The 20,993-nt window shown below is 33.5% G+C and overlaps 2 protein-coding genes and 1 pseudogene across 3 annotated transcripts in view; 1 reads left to right on the plus strand and 2 right to left on the minus strand.

Moving 5' to 3' along the window:
* Nucleotides 1–2,630, minus strand: part of LOC124948064 (E3 ubiquitin-protein ligase RNF38) — a 36,778-nt gene extending 34,148 nt beyond the window's left edge. Inside the window, exon 1 of one of the 2 annotated variants that reach the window (XM_047491157.1) lies at nt 2,044–2,630. The gene's annotated coding sequence lies outside the window, so the exon portion shown is untranslated. The remainder of the gene's footprint in view (nt 1–2,043) is intronic. The other variant, XM_047491154.1, reaches the window with a different exon arrangement.
* A 970-nt stretch (nt 2,631–3,600) lies between these two features.
* LOC124948066 (proline-rich nuclear receptor coactivator 2-like) lies at nt 3,601–6,436 on the plus strand. Its single transcript, XM_047491161.1, has 2 exons — nt 3,601–5,135; nt 5,575–6,436. The coding sequence occupies exon 2, from the start codon at nt 5,665–5,667 to the stop codon at nt 6,103–6,105; it is 441 nt and encodes a 146-aa protein (XP_047347117.1). The 5' UTR covers nt 3,601–5,135; nt 5,575–5,664; the 3' UTR covers nt 6,106–6,436.
* An 8,230-nt stretch (nt 6,437–14,666) lies between these two features.
* Nucleotides 14,667–16,726, minus strand: LOC124948060 (annotated as a pseudogene).
* Between the last annotated feature and the right edge of the window lie 4,267 nt (nt 16,727–20,993).

Consider the following 20,993-nt stretch of genomic DNA (forward strand, 5'->3'; position numbering starts at 1 on the left):
AGTCTGGTACAAAGTCTTAAACAAAGGAGTTTGCTCTTTCAAGTACGACTACTTATGTTATATTGCGTATATACGTATACATCTACCTACGTATGTACGTTGCTCAATACCTCGAAAATTTGATTTCGAGAAAGCCAGTAAATAACTTCACCGATATTATTGCACTTTTTTTCATCATAATATAGATCAGAAGAGAATCATTTGGAAGAGAATCGTAATTTTATACACATACACATATACGCATACATTAGAGTCGATGTCATGGCACACAATAAAGATAAGCTCGCTATCGTACATCTACTATATCTAGTCTAGCTAGTAGACGTATAATCGATCGCAACACCGTTGCTATAGCTAGGATCTTGCCTGTAGTGAGAGCAATGTCGATGTAAGCTCGACGAGAATACATTAGTTTTATGAAACTTTGATCATTATTCGATATTCACGTATGTATGTATGTAGTAGTTTGCTACGGGTACCCTGGATCTCTTAAATCTATTTCGATAATACCAATATTATATAAAAAAAAAAAAGAAAGAAAGAAAGAGAGAAGAGAGAGAGCGTGAAAGAGAGAGAGAGAGAGAGAGAGAGAGAGAGAGAAAGAGAGAGATCAAATTGGTAGATTAAGATGATCTTCATTCGCATGGACGTAAGAGATAATTCCTAATAAAAAAATGTTGAAAGCCATAAGAAAGAAAGGGTATACTATATACATAGGAGAGGGGAAGGAAAGACAAAGAGAAAGAGGGGAGAGAGAGAAAAGAAAGAGAGGAGAATAGTAGTTATACTGTAGAAGGCTCGCTTGGAAAGACTCGTCCATTCGTGGTGTCTCGACTCCGATTCTCGTGGATCGGAGCGTGAAGCACGATAACCCGAGTCCGTGTAGAGGAAGATAGTCGCAGGAGGGATGAGGAGAATGGACGGAAGGAGGAGAAGGAGGAAGGAAGAAAAAGAGGAGACCAAAGAGGAGACCAAAGAGGAGGAGAAGGAGAAGAAGAAGCAAGAGGAGAAGGAGAAGGAGGTGGAGGTTGGAAAGCGCGATTTAAAACCGAGGACACGTGCGTGCGGAGCTCTACGAGACAAGTCGTGTGTTTTCTACGATCGACGTGCGCGCGCGCACGTACACACGCATGGGGTAGAGAGAGAGAGAGAGAGAGAGAGAGAGAGAGAGAGAGAGGAGTCGAGTGCGCGCGTGACATTGTGTTTACGTGTGGGAGAGGGGCAAAGGAAGGAAGGAAGGAAGAAATGAAGGAAGGAAGGAGGTTAGGTCTTTGTAGTGGGGATGAGCTAGAAGTGGGGAGAAGAAAAACAAGGAAGAATCGAAAGGTGCAGCACTCACAGGTGCCGCACCGTCGAATGCATGCTGACATCTATCCTATGTAACCTCCTTTTTTTTTCTTTCTCTCTCTCGCTCTCTCTCTCTCTCTCTCTCTCTCTCTCTCTCTCTCTCTTTCCTTTCTTCTTTCTACTATCTTTCTCACAGATTCTAAAGAGTCAGTGAAAATGAAAAATGTTTTTGAGCGATCATTATGGTCGTCGTGAAAGGAAGAAAAGAGAAGAAAAGAGAGTAGATTATTTACTTGACTTGGGTTTTCGATTGAAAAAGGAGGATGAAAGAAAGGACAAACTGACGGATAATATAGGGAACCGGTCATCGTGAGAGAAAGCCGCTTTCACGAGGTTTGCCAAAAAGTTGAGAGACGACACATCGTCGATGCCGGATAAAGACGATGCGTGCTTACGTGCTTGCTTGCTTACTTACTTACTTACTTACGAGTAAGCGAGCGAGAGAATATGGGAGACGTGCCAGATAGACAGAGACGGATAGAACCAAAGAGAATACGTGTATGTGGCGTATATATAATATGTAGGTGTATATGCTATTATGTAGGATGTATGTAGTATGTACGTGTGAGAAAGAAGACATAGATAGATAGATAGATAGATAAACGACAGACAGACAGATAAATAGATAAATAGATAAAAGAGGAAGAAGAAAAGAGAGCATGGCGCGTCGTAAATGTTGGCTGGGATATCTCCTACCTTCTTTTTCACCGAGAAAATCTGGGCTTTCGGATCGGCGTCATAGCTGAATTTTTCGTTTGTTTCGCAAAAACAATAACGACGACGTCGACGACGACGACGACGACGACGACGACGACGACGAAGACGAGGACGAAGACGACGGCGACAACGACGACGATGGTCGGCGATGGCCGAACAGCTCGTGCAGCTCAGCCACTGGTTACACTGAGGTCGCTCCATGTCTCTCACTCGACCGGAGGAGGCACGACCTCGCGTCTCCGACCCCGCCCATCGTCGCGAAATCGTGCAATAGAAGCAAAACAGACACGACGACGATGACGACGATGACGACGACGACGACGACGACAACGACAACAACGACAACGATAACGACGACGACGACAACGACAACGACGACAATAACGATAACGATAACGACAACGACGACACAGTAACAACGACGATAATTTTACGCCCGCCGAAAAAGTTTAAGATCCTAAAACTATCCAAAGGAACTTCCGTTTTTACAATACCCCCCTTCGATTGTCTCTATGTCGTCGTAGACTCTACGAGCTCCCTCTCGTTTAAGCACTCAAGCTCTCCCTCCTAACGTCCTCCGCGACGCACCACCTTTTATCGGACATTCTCCTTCTTTCTTTCTCTCTCTCTCTCTCTCTCTCTCTCTCTCTCTCTCTCTTACTTTTTCCTATCTTCGCTTACCTTCGCATCTGTCTCTTTCCTCGCCGACTGACGTCACCTAATGAACCTATCACGTGTATCGAAGATGGCAGCACTTATCGTTCATTAGAGAAACTTTTTTATCGATAGTGGTTAAAATAAATTGCGTAGATTATATTGATGATAATTAATGATTTCATATTTTAAAAATATTTTTTATAGAATAAAGAACGAATAGACGAATTGTTGGTATTATTATTCGTAATTGTTAATATTATTATTTGATGATCGAAGAGAAATATCTATAAAATGTCTCGATTTTATAAAAGATTTTCTTCGATATTTTATATTCGGAAGAGGTTAAATAACAAGAAAGATGATGAGTCGAGAATATCGATGATTAAAAGTAGATATACATATGTGTACTTTTATTCCTAAGTCTTTGGTAGTACGATGAATACTTTGAGCGAATCCAAGTGAATCTCATTAAAATAAGGAGAACAAAGGTGCTCGTTCGTGGGTTTCGATCAAGCGATACGAGTGGTCGCGCCTCTTAGTCGTTCGACCAATCAACGCCATCGCATATTTGGATCGTTAGAGCGACACAAAGCAGCGACGTCTAATCGAACGATTTCATGATAAGGTAGAAAGTTTGATTAGAGTTTCGAGTGAAGAAAATGAAGAGAAACGGGATAGAGACAATTTTAATATAAAAATTTTAACATTAAGAAAATTTTTAGCTCTTTTAGCGAACGCGCATGTTTATTGACGCCGGAAACGCTTGATGGTCGGCTACTACGATTGGTGGTTCCTTATCACGTGACTTGCATTCGCCTCATGCATTCGTCAACGAGTTAATAGTGGGGAAGTGGCATCGTTGACGATTTCTCGGTGCAGGCTTCTATTACCGTCACAAAGGCAAGAAGTAGCGCCGGGAGAGGATAGTTTGTGCGCGTGTAGGGCAAGTATTGCTTGCAGCGAACCGAATAGGATATCGCGTAATCAAGACAGAAAAAGAAGAGGTGTATAAAGAGGCGTAGGCGGAAAAGTTTTGTTTTTAAATTCGAAGTTAGAGACCGAGATCGTAAGATAGTGAAGACCAACGAGATTTTGGTGTGGTGTTTCGTCATCGTAAGAGAAAGGACTCAAAAAAAAAAAAAAAAAAAAAAAAAAAACAAAAAAAAAAACAAAAAAAAAAAAACAAAAAAAACAAAAAAAAATAAAAAAAAAAATAAAAAAAAAAAATAAAAAAAAAGATAAAAGACTTGACATACTTTTTCCCTTGGACATCTTAAACATTCGGAGGGACAAGACCACGTATCAACGACGATTACGACGAGATCGTGAGAGAATCGTCGTCGTCGTTGTTGTTCGTTGTGAGATAAAACGCCTGAAGAGGGTTAAGAAATTTAAAGAAAACGATCGACGCGTTTTACGTGATCGATACGTATATTGATTAACCGCTAGGCGACGAGATTGTCCCTGATATATGTCTTTTCGCGATATCTTTCGAGAGTTTCGCGAAGTTTTGGACGAGCAGGAGGAGTTTGTGAGAAAAGAACGAGTACAGTGCGTAGAAACGTTGTCGTCTTTGTTTCTTTGTCTCATTGTCAACAACGGTTATTAAGATATCACAATCGGGTGGAGAAAGAAAGACAGACAGGCAGAGAGAGAAAGAGAGAGAGAGAGAGAGAGAGAGAGAGAGAGAGTTGCGACGTGTGAAAAACAAACAAGTCGGATCCGCCATCTTTCGCTTCTCCAGCTGCAATTCTTGGAAGTGGGAGTGAAGTCGGAGTAGAAGGAGAAGGAAAAGAAGACGGAAAAGAGTAGAGAGAAGGCGGAGGAACTAGCTAGAAAGAAAAAAAGATAGTCGGTTGTGACTCTGCTGTGCGTGAATTTGTACATTACACCGATTGATTGGATTCTGTTTTTGAGAGAAAAAAGTCAGGTTTTTGCTCGAAAGGTGACCAACGGTCACCGAATGTGGCCAAATTCGCAACGAACGCGAAAAGGGAGGACCGCCAAGGAACTCGAAACAACCAGGCCGAGGTAGCATCGCGCTAAACGGAAGCTTCCCAGGGTGCCCCACTACCAACATCAACAACAGCCATAACACTACTGCTACTACTACTACTACAACATTACTACTACTATTACTATTACACTATTCTACTATACATACTAGATCACAACACATCATCACGTTTGTACGCCGCGCGTTCCCTCCGACCGATCCCCTATCCCCTCTGCCCTGGATACAAACTTATTGCGCAGTTAGAAAAATCGCTGGATACGGACGCTATAGAAGAGAAAGACAGAGAGAGAGAGAGAGAGAGAAAGAGAGAGACGCCAGCTAGCTTGCCTGCGCTTGCTTGCTTGCTTGCTTGCTTGCTTTCACCTCAGGAGAAGCGACCCGCGATAAACTAAGAACGGTGAGTTTTATATATATATATATATATGTATATATTATAATCCCCCTTTTATCATCCCCATTTTTCTTTCTTTCTTCCTTTTTTTATCTCCTTTTTTCTCCTTATAAATTTGTATATACTTTTTTATTATTCATCATCCAGGTAATATCTTTCTCGAGAGGTCTCTTATATTTTTCGTAAAACACCTTTGTTCCTATTTTCAAATGTTCTCCATCATCTTTTAATGTCGTTTATTATCGTATATTTTTTTATTCTCATAAGAAATCTTTTTTTTATAATTTTTATATAATTAATGAAACATGTTTGATGCATTTTCTTAAACGTATATATGTATATATATATATATATATATATATATATATATATATATATATGTAAATGTTTTAATAAATAATTTACGATAAATGTGATATATTAGAAATAATAATTCGTTTCTTAGACGGGTCGAGAGAAGTAGAAGAGTGATAGAGAGAAAGAGAGAGAGAGAGATAGATAGAGAAAAAGACCATCGTCTCATCTCGTTGAAATCATGACGAATTCGGCACCAAAGTTGAACGACAAGGTCGAGCGACAGGGCTCACCTAACACAGGTGGAAAGAGGCATCATCGCAGTTCGATGAAATCATCACCGTTCTTTCATAGCAGCGGAGGACGTTATGGTAAAAATGGAATCAACAATAACAACAACAACAACAGCACCGGTAGACTGAGTTGCAGTCCACCATGTAGCGGTAAAAGTTCAAGAAATTCGCCGTTGCGATATGATAGTAGCAGCAGTCCAAGGGGTAGCCCTACTAATAGCTTTTACGCTGGCGCCAAATTTTCGGAACCACCATCACCTGCGAGTCTACCTAAACCACCAAGCCATTGGACCAATAACAGACTCATCAATAGTTGCCAGCGGTCCGAAAGGAGAAATAACAATGATATATCGAATCATCTTAAGATGATACTCAACGTCCAAGCCTGATATCCAAAGATCCACGGACCGCCGGAGACGGTCATCTATCGTGGCTCCCAGCGGGAGAGACAACTACGATATCATCATCATCATCGTCATCGACGTTATCACCATAATCATCGTTATCATCATCATCATCATCGTTACCATCATCATCATCATCATCATCTTCATCATCATCATCCTTCTTCCTCCTCATCGGGCTATGGACAATACGTTCGCGCGTGCGGCCTCGAGCTGATCGTTTAAAAACCGTGAGTAAGAAAAAACAGACGAGACGATTTATTATTATTATTATTATTATTATTACTATTATTACTATTATTATTATTATTATTATTAACAATTCCTCAGCATCCCGCGTATGTATGTGTAATATGTATATTATCTACAAATCGTAACGTTATATATCTCTATACGATGTATCATAAAAGCACGCGAGCTTCGCCGCGTTACAATTATCGATGAGATGTGATTAGATGAGATGGGATGGGATGAGATGAGATGAGATGAGATGAGATGAGATGAGATGAGATGAAAGTGAATATAAAAGAAATGATAATGGTAAAGGAGAGAAGGAAAAGAAGGAGAGAGAAAGAGAAAATTTAAAGAGAAAGAGAGGGAGATAGAAATGTAAAAATTTTAAACATATCTCTCTTTTTCTCTCTCTCTCTTTCTCTCTCGTTTTCTCTCTCTCTCTCTTTCTCTCTCTCTCTCTCTCCTTTCTCTTTCTTTCTTTCTTCTAAGGCATGGAAAGAGAAAGTTTATCTCGTTGCTAATGCTGTGTGCGGGCCATTCGTTTGTTCTCTCTCTCCTCTCTTATTTGTGAGGACGATAATAAAATTTTCTATTATATATATATATATATATAATATATATATGTATGTATATGTGTATATATATACACATATACACACATTTATGTACATAAATTACGCGTGTATAAATATGTGTGTGTGTATATATATGTACACAATGTGTACGTGGAACATACGGACTAATTAGAAATATATATATTTCTTCGCCTTGAGGATTCATCTGATAAAATGCGGACGAGTTTAGCGTGTTTCCTAGGACGCGTAAAAGAATAAAAGCGGGAAAATAATGAAAAAGAAAAAAAAATAAACAATTTCATACGTGGACGATCTATATGAATAACGTTTAATGATTCTATTGTACGCCATCAATGAAGATATAAACGTATTGTATTTTAGATTATCGTATATGATTAACTCGAGAACGTGAAGAAAAAACACATTGCTACACACACAGGGAAAATACACACACACACACATACACGTTCTATATTTCTCCTCTTAACGCATAAATAATATAAATAATGATTTTTCTCCGTGCACGAACTATAAGCATCGAGAATGGAGAAAATATACGAACAAGAATATATTTAAAAAGAAAAATAGAAAAACGAGCGAAGCTGTACTCTGCTCTGATTTTTTTTTTTTGTTTTTTTTTTTTTTTTTTTTTTTTTTTTTTTTTTTTAAGCTCATTTCTCTTTTCTAAAGGATCGAAATTTTGATAGTTTTATCTTCGAAATCAATGCAAAAGTTCAAGTTTTGTCGTCCTCCTTTTTTTCTTCTATTGTTCGCAAATAAACACATACACGAACACAGTTCTTTCTAAAAGGACGAACGGAGGTAAGAGAGAGAGAGAGAGAAAAAGAGAAAGAAAGAGAGAGAAAGAAAGAGGGAGAGAGAGAGAGAGAGATTAACTATTCTTTTCCTTTTTAATCGTCTTACGTGTATGCTTCATTTTACGATACGAAGAAGCTTTATTCACGAAAGTACGGTCGAATAGCACGTTCAAATTCGATTTCTTGGATCTTTCTTTGATCATTAATCGTTATGTCGTCAAAGTAAATATACAATATTATATTCGATCATTTAACGAATAATTTACTATCGTGGATATTTTGTTTCTTCGTATATGTAACTGGTAACGTATACGTAAAAGCTATATTTCACGTATATGTTTATCATTTTTTTTTAATCAGCGATCAAAGAATTTTTCTTTTTTGTGTTTTTTCTTACTTTTTTTTTTTTCTTCTTCCTTTTTTTCATTTACGTTTATTATTTTTCACGAAGCATATTTTTATTTTTTTCGAACTTTGATAGATAATGCTATCGCGAAATGACGCGAATAAGGTTTCGTAAGGAGAATTTTCAAAATGGGGAACGGGAGACGGGATTAACGAGATTAGAATTAGAACGATAAAGATTATATATATATACATACATTTAATGAGGGATCTGGATAAGTCAGTATCGAAAAAAAAAAAAAAATAACACAATACGTTATCCCGAACGTTGGACAAATGTGAACGCTTTAAAGTATTAACTCATATGCTTTTTTTTTTTTGGCTGGTTCAAATCGACACGCTTTTTAAAGGAATACAAAATTTCTACGTCCGATTACGAAAAAGAAAGTAGGCGGTGTTCTATCTTTCTTCCCTTTTTTTTTCCTTTTTTTTTTATTTTGAATAACGCAGTGTTGTAAAGTGTGTAAAAGATCGGTTTCAATCTAACTTTAAATTTGTTATTAATTTATTAAAAATAAATAAGAATGAAAGACATCGAGGTTATGAAAAAAATTCTGATGAAATTGTATAGAATTCACGCGCTTTCGGTTTACCTTTTTATTCTCTATAAATATCTAATAAGAGAATGTAATAATTAAGCGCGAACCTATGGATGCATTTTTTTCTATTTTATCGCGTTGCATACGTACGTTCGGTAGACAGAGAAATAACAATCGAAAGTTGTACCAATGCAAACACACATACGCAAATACACACACACACACACGCACATAATTGCTTGACGATAAAACGAAAATTTTTTCTTACCTTGTAAATCGTATATTTCGATGTACGAGGTACAGATATATGATATTACGTAGAAAAATCGTTATGCGTTTATATAACGTATCCAAATTTTATTTTTCTTCCTTGAATTTTTTTTCTTTTTTTTTTTTTTTTTTTTTTTTTTTTTTTTTTTTTCTTCAATTTTCTTATACGTTTTTCTTTCTATATCTCTGTATATAAATAAGTATATATCTTTTTTTTTTTTCTTTTTGGTTTCTTTTCCTTTAATAAATGAGGATGAAAATTATGATTTAAATTATTGGGACTGGATAAAATTCTGTCGTAATATTTTTAAGCATATGAATATATCGTGGGAAAAAAATTATTTTTTTGTCTTCCTTTTTTTCTTTTTAAGTTTAAAGGTAGACGTGTATCTATATCGCTGCAATACGTTCGCAATTAGCAGTAATGATAGATTTCTTCTTTTATTTTTGTTTTTTTCTTTTTCTTTTTCTTCTTTCGAGATTTTTTGCTCCGTAATATTTTCTTTTTTTCTTTCTTTTTTTTTTTCTTTTTTTTTATTTTTTCCTTCTAATTTTTGATATACTACAATTAGGTTTAGTGTGAGCTGCCAAATAAATATGTACGTATTGTCGAAAATATATTGGAAGATTGAATGGTCGTTTGCTTATGTCTTCGAATGTTGAATCGAGGATTGTATAAATGAAGGATTGAAAGTATAGTATGAATGTGAAAGAGATTAAGAAATGGTATAAAAGGTATTAAAAAGTGTGCAATTTTGAATTTTCTATTAATTTTTCTCCATATTTTTTGTCTAATTTCGTAAAGATGAAGTGTTTTTAAATTAGTATCTATAGTATCTTTATTATCACGCATCAGAGAGTGGTATCGTCGAGGTTTATTCTCATTTCTTACTCTTCAGATATATACATATATATTTCTTTTTCTTTTTAATTCGTTATCCCCCTTTTTTTTTTTTTTTTTTTTTTTTTTTTAATACAAAGTAAGATCGATAAAGTTGATTCGTACTAGTCGCCGATCGATTTCCATCGAGTGTAATTTCGTATCCTTCCTCTTTTTTCTTTCTCGATATATAATATAACACATACAAATATTTATACACACACGCTATATATATATATATATATATATGTATGTATATGTATGTGTATATGTATATGTATATGTATATATTGGTGGCTCGCAACGATTTGAAAGCGAAAAAAATGCATGGAAGTTTCAAATGCAGGCAATTGAGAGAAAGTGCATCGGACTTGTTCCTTTTTTACACTTTCCTAATTTGTCATATAACCTACTTAACTACACACACATACATACACACACACACACACACACGCACGTACGCCAATTGTAAATATATACAAAAATTTGAATACAGTACCGTTACCTTGAAATCGATTGTCTTTTACACAAAAGATCGATGATTTTTTAAAATAACACGAAACTAAGTGATATAAAAATCGAACAAATTCAAACTAATGCCATATTTGAAAATTTTTCTCACATATAATTTAATCAATAGAAAAATCCTATGATTCTTAATAATTCTCCTTTCGTCTCAATTGATTTCTCGTGGTTGATATTTTTTTTATTTTATATCGTTTGTTTTATCGCACTTTTCTGAATTAGATAGATCGATCGAAACGGAACAATCTTCTTCCTTTTCAAATCAAAATTATTATATATAGTCGGGAAACTTAATCTACATATAATTGTTATTATCATCGTGAACAAAATAGTTAAAGAGATATAAAGAATGTAGAGAGAAAGAAAGAGAGGCAAAATGAAAAAGAAAAAAAAAATAGAAACGAATTATAAAACCGAAAATGATCGATGTGAAAATTCGATGAGAAAAGAAAAGAAAAGAAAAAAAAAAAGAAATAAGAGTGAAGAAAAAGAAAAAAGATAGTCATTATAAACTAAAAGCATACGTGCTGCTCTCGACAGAAAATAAATACGTACTCGTTTGAAAAGTGAACGTTCGAACGAAATGAATGAAATAATAATAATAATAATGATCATAATGATGATGATCTTGATATTAATATTGATGATGATCTTGATATTAATATTGATGATGATGGTGATGCGTAACGAGAGGGGGAAAAGCTGCGCGAACGCGGCCCAATTTAATATTTCTTTTTTCTTTCATTTTTTCTTTCATTTTTTCTTTCTTCCTTTTTATATTTTCATTTATAATATTAATTTCATATCGTTTTATTTCAAATTGAACGGAAAAAGGAAGTTTTCGAATTACAGTGACTTATGACAAATATTCTGACGAAGGAAAGGAAAGGAGATTTTTTTTTGTCTTGCAAAATCATTCCTTTCCTTCGTGTGCGTGTGCGTGTGATGTCACTTCTCTACTATATACGATTATCCATCCAGTGAAATAATACCGTTATTCTCCTATAATATTTAAAAAAATAACTAATGAAAGAAAATCGCCTCGAATTAACGGACCAGAGTCCGAGTTCGCGTAAGTTTTTCGAATCGGAACATAATAGCACACCACTTGTATATCAATCACGTGCCCGTTTCTAATCTAGAAATAAAAAAAGGGCCTCTTACGAATAAATCGAATTGAAACACTGCCGTCCTATGAGTATTGCAACAAAAAAAATGGCGCGCGCGTTCTACCGGTATACATATATATGTATCTATATACGTATATGTATATATGTATGTAGCTTCGTCTTTAAAAATAATATATATATTTCGCGCATGAATGTACATATACGATATCGCGGAAGAAGGGAGATAGAGATAGAGAGAGAGAGAGAGAGAGAGAGAGAGAGAGAGAGAGAGAGAGAGAGAGAGAGAGAGAGAGAGAGAGACAGAGAGAAGATAAATTGTAATTTTGATTGAAACGTGTATAAACGTATTTGTAAAAAAGAAATTGGTGTACATATTGACTCGCGTATGTATGTATGTATATGCATTTTTGCCTTTTCGTACGCAGAACAAAGGAAAGAAAAAGATAGAAAAGAGTCAACGTTTCGTTCCAGTTTCGGTCGAGAGCAGCGAACGTGACTATCTTAAAACGGATCTCTGTAGAGAAAAAGAAAAAAAAAGGGTAGAATCAAAAAAAAGAGTGAGAGAAGAGAAGAAAGAGAAAAAGAGAGAGAGAGTTTAATAAAAGACGATGCAATTGGATTCTCGTGATTGGTGGTAGAAAGTAGCACGTGAGTTTCTGTTTCATAAGAGAAAAGAAAGGGTGCCAGGCTCGGTTCGAAAGAATATAAATGTGTGCTGTAGTAGGCACGACAAAAAATAACAATAAAAAAAAAAAAAAAACAAAAAAAAACAAAAAAAAAACAAAAAAAAACAAAAAAGAAGAAAGTTTAAAGAAATCGATAATTGTTTAAAGAGAGAGAGAGAAAGAGAGAGAGAGAGAGATCTCTTAAAAGAGTCATGTGACATTTTTGCAATTTGTTGTTTAAGGAAGAAAGCCACGAACGATGAAAGCTTATCGATCGAATGATCGATATAGTGACGATGAAAAAATTTAGCTGTGATGATGAACCTATAGGTACTACTAATTTTTAATTGATAACTGATCTATATAAATATTATATATACACATATATATTATATATTATATGTATATGATATAATAACAGATAGGACAAGCTAATTTAAGTATATACTTATATGTACAATGATAATAATTTTATTAAGGAATTAGAGAGATCAACGTAATGAAATACAATTTCAAAAAGAAGAGAGAGAGAGAGAGAGAGAGGAAGGGAAGGAGGGAGAAAGAGAAAGGTTGCTTTAAAAGAAAGTTCGGTCTCTTTCTTTCATTTAATGTGGCGCACAAGTTGCAGCCCCCTAAGGAGTCATCATTATTGATTACTGTAAATTTCTTAGATATACAAAACGTGCGATCGTGGAGATCGGGTACATTAAAAAAAAATACACATGCATATATACAGACACGCAAAATAACACGTAGCTAATGTATACTCGTAAACACCGGAAGAATTCTTTCACAAACAACGGGCGTGAGTCATTTATTTTTTTCTTTTTTTTCTCCAAAAAAAAAAAAAAAAAACCGAAAAAACCCAAAAAAAAAAAATAAAAAATGGAAAGCTCTGAAGCAGAGGAAATATATGTGAATACAGTTGACGAATATTATGTTGTAAAGAAAAGAAAAGAAAAGAAAAGAAAAGAAAAAAAAAATAGGAAAGAAAGAGGGAGAGGAGAAAAGAACTAATAATAACTCTCCCAAGTTCTTCAAAATCCAGCCAAGAATTAACCGTGACCCACCGTCGCAAAAAGTACTTAAGATATAAAGTTATAGCTTATAATTCATTATTATAATAGTATTTATAAAGAAAACAAAAAAGGATCTACCGGGGAGGGATCATTCGGGTCGTCCTATTGTCGTCGTCGTTGTCGTTGGTGGATAATAGAATTTGGATTGTCAAATATCGATTGATCGCGAACGTAACCTGTACTTTTAGCTTTAAATTAAATTGATATTTTTAAAAAGGGACCGCAGTTTTAGGTTAAGTACGTATATAACTTTGTCCGCCATATTGAGTATTAGAAGTAGTTCTATCGATTTCACTCTTCACTCTTGTTTCTCCTACTATTTCTATATATTCTTAAACATTAATAATTTTATCATTTATCTATCATTATTCTATTTTTTTTTGCAATGCAAATGAAATACTACTCAATAATTATTTTCTTTTTTCGACTTCTATTAATTTAAATGAATATTAACTCCTCATCGTCTTCGTTTGCTTCTTATAGAATTTAAGGTTAATTTATGATAATTTTGAGCTACTTATCCTCGAAAAGATTTATTCTTTTCAAACTAAGGATTAGTAGGGAAAAGGGACGACCCGTGACCATTGACCGGTAATTTATTGTGATATTGTAACGTACAAAGCCGTTCGTCGCAATAGGCTGGTTTATTACGAGATCCGTACGAATAAATCAAGAAGAAAAATAAAAAGAAAGAGAGAGAGAGAGAGAGAGAGAGAGAGAGAGAGAGAGAGAGAGAGAGAGAGAGAGAGAGAGAGAGAGAGAGAGAGAGAGAGAAAGAGAATGTATGAATGATATCGAGTTGAAGAATCTTGCGAACGCGAGAAAATGTATATAATACCAGCATTACGGTTGCACGAAAAGATTAGCAATGGCAATGCTCTCAACGATTATCGATTCGAAGGAAACCCGTAACGCAAATCGGTCGACGAACTTCGCGAGATACACATATACGTATTTATCATATGTGAAGGACATTTAGCAATATGGATCTCTCGTTTTTACTTCGTAATATCTCCTTAAAACATATGCGTCATTTCTTTTTCTAATGATTATAACTTTCTCGTTAAGTTCTCGTTCCCCACCGATAAAAAAGGTCTTCATCTTATATTGTATTCTACTGACAAAATACAACACGCGTCTTTGTGTATATATATACATATATATATGTATATATATATATATATATATATATATATATATACACACATATATATATATTATAGATTATTGATAAAGTCTTTAGGCAATAATTAGAAAGAGAAGAAAATACGATTGGAAAAAAAATTGATCGATTCGTTATTTTTTTTTTTTTACATTATTATTATTATTTTTATTATTATTATTAAGATTATTATTATTATTATTATTATTATTATTATTATTATTATTATTATTATTAAGATTATTATTATTATTATTATGATTATTATGATTATTATGATTATTATTATTATGATTATTATGATTATTATTATTATTATTATTATTATTATTATTATTTAGGAAAATTGTTTCTCAAAATCCAGTATCTGTTCTTTAAACATTTTAATCTTTTTCTTTTTTTTCTTTCTTTCTCATCTTCCTTTTTCTATTTTTATTTTATTTTACTTTTCTTTTCCGTTTTTTTTTCTTTTTACCATCTCAAAGTTAAGGTGATATTCGAGTCTATCGTTCGTCATTATCTATCGACGCTTTAACCGATGCGACAAAAAAATAATACAGAAAGTTCGCTATTTAACAATAATTTTCGGTCTTGGTTAGAAGCTTTTTGTGGGCGAACTCATTCGAGAGCTTACCGGAAATAAGGGAATATATTAGGGTGTCCCATAAGTTTCTTTCCTTTTTCTAATATGAAATGAATACACAATGTTTACTGTTTAAGATATTATTTATTTTGTTATATAAGAACCCTTTTGCTCTATTACCTTCTTCCATCTCTCAAGAAGCTTCATTATGCCTTCTTGTCAAAATTCTTGTGTTTCGAACAAGAAATAATCCTGGAGGTGCGCTTTTATTTCGCTGTGCTTTTATTTCACTGATGGATTTAAAGCGCTTATCACGAAGAGAATTTTTTAAAAACAAAAAGAAGTAATAATCAGATGAAGTGAGATCTGGAGAGTATGCAGGATGCGGTAAAAAACATACTAATCAAATTGTAAGAGCTTTTCTCTTACCGCTAATGCAATGTGTGGTTTCACGTTGCCATGATGAAAAACAACGCCTTGTCGGTTCATTAATTCTGATCGTTTTTTTGTTATGGCACCTTTCAATTGATCCAGTTGATGACAGTATTTCGTAGAATTTATTGTTTCACCTTGAGGAAGGAGCTCGTAGAAAATTACGCCTTTCCAATCCTATCAAATGGAAAAAAGAACTTTTTTGGGGTGTAGTCCCGGCTTTGAAACAGTTGAAGGCCTATTGTCCTTACACCAAGTGCGTTTTCTATGCACATTTTCATATAAAATCAAAGTTTCGTCTCCAGTGACAAGCCTTTTTAGAAACTAATCCTTTTTCATGTCGCTGGAGAAGCAAGTCACATATAGAGATACGATTTATAAGGCTGGTCTTCGTCAGTAAGTGCGGAACCCAAACTTCGCAGCGATTAACATATTCCATCTTGGTTAGGTGATTATGCACTGTTGTTTTGGGAATCCTAGTGGCATTTACTATCTCGCGCACACTATATCGTGGATTTTCATCAAGCATGGCCTTGATAAGGTTCATATCTGTCGTTTTTGGACGGCCGCTGCGGTCTTCATCTTCCAAATAAAAATTTCCCCCTCTAAATTTTTTAAACCAATTGCGAACAGTTGTAATAGTTATAACACCATCCCCGTACACGATACAAATCTCGTCGAGAGTATTCTTTACACTATATCACCTTTTTTGAAACAATGAAACATAATATGCCGTAAATGTCGCCTTTCTCTACCCATGTTTAATGCTGTGGATGAAAGTTTTAAAAGAGACTGTGGCATAAACGAAACGTACTGTAAAAGAGCTCTGGGACGATTGAAACCGATGACATAGACAGCTAATAGATAAGCCTGCATGTTTGCATAAGCAGAGCTAGATAAGGCCATTCATAGCGCAATGAGAAAGAAACTTTAGGGACCCTAATATTATCTGCATTTCAATCGATTAGAAGCGCGAAATATATTAGCTTTTTTGTTTTCAAGAGACAGATAATAGAGTGAGGGAGAGAAAGAGAGAGAAAGAGGTGTTGTATTTTATAGCTTTTCAAGGAGAATTAAGAGAATCGTACAACATATCTTTTTTCTAAATTTTATTTTTGAAAAATTTTTATTAGTTACACACCAATCAGATCATTATATATATTACATTAGGATTTTATTCTAGCTTTTTTACTCTTCGAACGACGATGAAATATCGCGAGGCAACATATCGAGATATTCGTTGTTGTTATTATTATCATTATTATTATGTTTATCATTATTATTATTAATTATATAGATATAAGAAACTTCGACATTTTTACATACGTGCAAAAAATTTATTTTAGGTATATATTATATTTTTTTTTTTTTCTTTATAATTTTTTCTTTTTTACGATTTAATATCTTTGCGAGAAGAATATGCGTTTAATTCATACGTTATATAATAAAAAAAAGTCTTTTACGATCTGTTCTCGTATTTTATATTTGTAAATTAGTTTAGATATTAATTCACGCATATTACACGAATGCCTCAACGATACAACAGCAGCATATAAGGAGATATACATATACGCGTATATATATATATATATATATATATATATATATAAATAAATAAGTATATATATATATTAAAAATAGTTATGATAGATCATATGGCAGGGGTTATTAAAGTGTTTAGGGAAAACAAGAGAGAAAAATCAATGAATATAGCATATCGTTGATCCTTCGATGTAGAAAGAGTATATCCTCGAATCTGGCCGTTAACAATTTCGATCTATGAGAAATTTTATCTATTGAAAAAAAATGTTGATTTATTAATCGAAGCCGATATCGAACGAGAAAAGAAAAAAAAAGAAATTAGATCTCATCGTTGTTTTGATTGTTCGCGAACAACTATACTTTGACGAGATCTCTCTTTCTCTCTCTCTCTCTCTCTCTCTCTCTCTCTCTCTCTCTCTCTCTCTCTCTCTCTCTCCTCGTATTTATTATTGTCGATTGAAAAAGAAAAAATCCAGAATCTTTAAAATAACAAACAAACAAAGAAACAAATTCAGAAAAAGAAAGCAGCGGCTTCTCGTGAAAAATACCATTACAAATGAGTACTGATTAATCGTTTAAAAATTAACTTTTTAACATTAACAAAAGGGACACAAACACAACAACACGAACACTATGTCGATTAATTGTGTAAGCCTTAAATTTAGGATTAAGTTTGCGAAAGATTTGAGATAATATTATTATAAAGACACACGGATAAAGGGAATAAGAAATGGAGGAGCATTATTGTCGTGGCATCTTCGTGGGTATTTTTTTTTAGTAATGAAGTCATCGTGTAATGTATATATATATATTTTTTTCTCTATTTTCTTTCCTTCCTTCTTTTATTTAATTTAATTTTATTTTATTTTACTTTTTTTGTTTTTATTTAAAATATTTTTTTACAACGTTTCAATCGACGGGAAATCATCGATTATATTATTTATCTCGAGGAAAGAAAAGAAAAGAAAGACGAAGAGTATAAGAGGAAAAGAAAAAGAAAAAAATCAAGAAAAATGGCAAGACCTTCTTCTATCCAACTTTTCTCGTCTCTGATTTTCTCTTTCTCTTCGTCCTCTTCTTTCTTCGAGATTTTACTTTCATTCCCTCTTTTTTATTTTATTTCCCCCTCCCCCTTCATCCCTAAATAAAGAACACTTTTCGCATGTCTCATTTAGTATCTTATTTTCGTTTAGTCCTAAGTGTGTCTAAAGAAGAGTTCGATGAACTCTTTTTCTTATATTGTGTGTCTGTGTATATATATATATACACACACATATATATATACATATATGTATATATATATACACGATCTTCAAATTTGAAAAATAAATGATAGACAATATGGGAGGCGCACGAGCGTTTGTTCGATCTTACTTAGCATTATTTCAATCTTTTTTTTTTTTCTTTTTGTCTTTCATTCCGCTTTATTTTCATCGTTTATTTTTCTTTTTTTTTGTTTTTCTGTTTTCTTTTTCATTTAAATTTTATCTCTATCTTAAATAAGTAATATCTATACATCTATATATATATAATATATATATAAAATATAATTATATGTATAATATTAATAATAATAATAATGCCACACACACATATACACAGTAAATCATAATAATTATTCTTATTGAGTACGTAAAGCGTCGTTCGAGTATGTGAAATCACGTGGAAAATTGATGTGAAAGTGAAAATGAAAAAGAAACTTTATTAAGAAATGAACGAATGAACGAAAGAAGCACAAATCTTTTTTTATCGTGCGATCGAAACTTACTCTCTTGATATTTACAATATATATGCACATATATATATATATATATATATATATATATATATATATAAATGCATTTTCACTTACATTCTCGTATTTTATAAGAGAGAGGTATAAAATTGCGTGCTCTCACAAAGGCGCTCGTACAACGACGTTTTATCGAATAATAAAGAGAGATAAACGTATCTTTCGTTACTTTTCGTTTCCTTTGTTATGTTTATCTCGAAGACATTCGTACAAGGTGACGAAAGATTTTTACCAACGGTAGCAAAAAGGAGTGTCACTCATATAACGATTGACGCCCATCGTGTTCGGCTTGTAAATTTTTCTCCATGTTTACATAATTAATATATATATATATATATATATATATATATATGCATACATTTGTGTGTGCACGTACATATACATTCAAACATATGCGATAAAACATGAACATACACATGCACACGAATATTATAAAACAGGAAAAAGATAGAGACAGGCAGATACACAACGTTATATGTATATTATATCGAAGGCCCTTTGACAAAGATCAATGACAATATTTTTTATCCTTCTTCTTGCTGCTGTTCGTGAAAATCATGGCCGAATGTCAGACCCCCACTGACTGTCTCGTCCGGTATACGTCGTCTTCTAATCCTCGTTCATTTCTTTTTATTTTACATTTCATATGTTCTTTTTCTTCCTTTTTTTAATTTACAATAATTCAAATTTTTCTCTGATATATATTGGGTTGGCAACTAAGTGATTGCCGGATTTTAAATAAAAAGGAAACGACAAAGTCCGCAATCACTTAGTTGCCAACCCAATATATATGATGTGTATGTAGAACACACACACACACACACACACACACACGCATAACATGTACAAAGAGAACATATGCAATATAACTTATAATTAACAAAAAAGAACAACGTACATGTGTAAATCAGATCTTTTTTTTTTCCTTTTTTTTTTTTTCTTTTTTTTTTTATTTGTGATCGATCGCAATTTTAAACGAGGACGACGACACCGTTCAGAGAATTCGACGTGTTTTATTGTTGCGCAAGCGCACACAACTGACGTCCGGCCAAAGAAAAGCCGCGAGGATAAATGGAATTGCCTGCTACTGCGGCAAGAAAACGCACTGACTATTTTAGCGAATCGAGATTCGACTATGTACCTTGATATATATATATATATATATATATATATATATATATATATATATATACACCTTTAGAGAAAATGAGGGGAAGAAAGAGAGAGAATGAACGAGAACGTATGTTGCATATGTATTTGTGACAGAGAAAGAGAGAGAGAGAGAGAATGGCGAGCGTGCCAAAATAAATGCATGAGAATGTATGTATATGCGAGAGTGAGAACATGTTAGATATATATACGTAGTAAAATAGACGAGCCTCCTGCTCCAAAAAAGGACACGTTTTCGATATACACACACCGATGTGTGTGTGTGTGTGTGTATGTGTATTCAAAAAGTGTGTGTGTTGTGTGCATATGCGTGCGCGCGCGCGCGTGATCGATAACGAATAAAAGTTACGAGTAAAGGACGCGTCCTTTCAAATACTCCGTCGAGATATATTCAAGATGATAAAAATAACAAAAAATAAAAAACAAAGAAAGAAAGAAGGAAAGAAATAAAAATTTAAAGAGATTCTTTATAAAAAGCGAACGTTCTTCGCTTGAGAAAAAAATATCATTTTGCTTGCGTCTTAGCGTCATTTTTTTCCTCTTCTTTTTTTCTTTTTTTTCTTTTTTTTTTGTTTTTATTTAAATGTAATGTATAAAATTGCGCTTAAGAAACAAAGAGCCTGTTAAAATTTCGCTTACTTTTTTCGATGCTTCGGAGGAAAAAAAAGAAAAGAAAATTAAGAAAGACAACGGAGAAGAAAACATATTGGCACGTGTGTAGCGTTAAAATAAATTATATAGACCCGATGTACATGAATGTTTTAATTATCGTAGAAAAAACAAGAAAGAGATAAGACGAAGGACTAATCCGTCTATGTCCGTGTGTCAGACAAACGAAAATTTTCATTAAAAAAAAAAAAACAACAATAATAATAATAATAATAATAATAATAATAATAATAATAATAATATCGTTCGTCGTCGTCGTCATCGTAGTTCGTTGACAAAAAAAAAATAATAAAAATTAAAAAAGAAAAAAAAAAGAAGTTAACGAACGTTCGATCGGTTCTCGTTTTAGCCGAGGTACGTTGAACTAAAACGATGATATGTATAGTAGGAAAGGTCAATGAAC

This window comes from Vespa velutina, chromosome 3, assembly GCF_912470025.1.
Source record: "Vespa velutina chromosome 3, iVesVel2.1, whole genome shotgun sequence".
Taxonomy (NCBI): Eukaryota; Metazoa; Arthropoda; class Insecta; order Hymenoptera; family Vespidae; genus Vespa; species Vespa velutina.

What these genes read in the sequence shown, in the direction of transcription:
- LOC124948066 (XM_047491161.1), top strand. Translation starts at nt 5,665, where the DNA reads ATGACGAATTCGGCACCAAAGTTGAACGACAAGGTCGAGCGACAGGGC.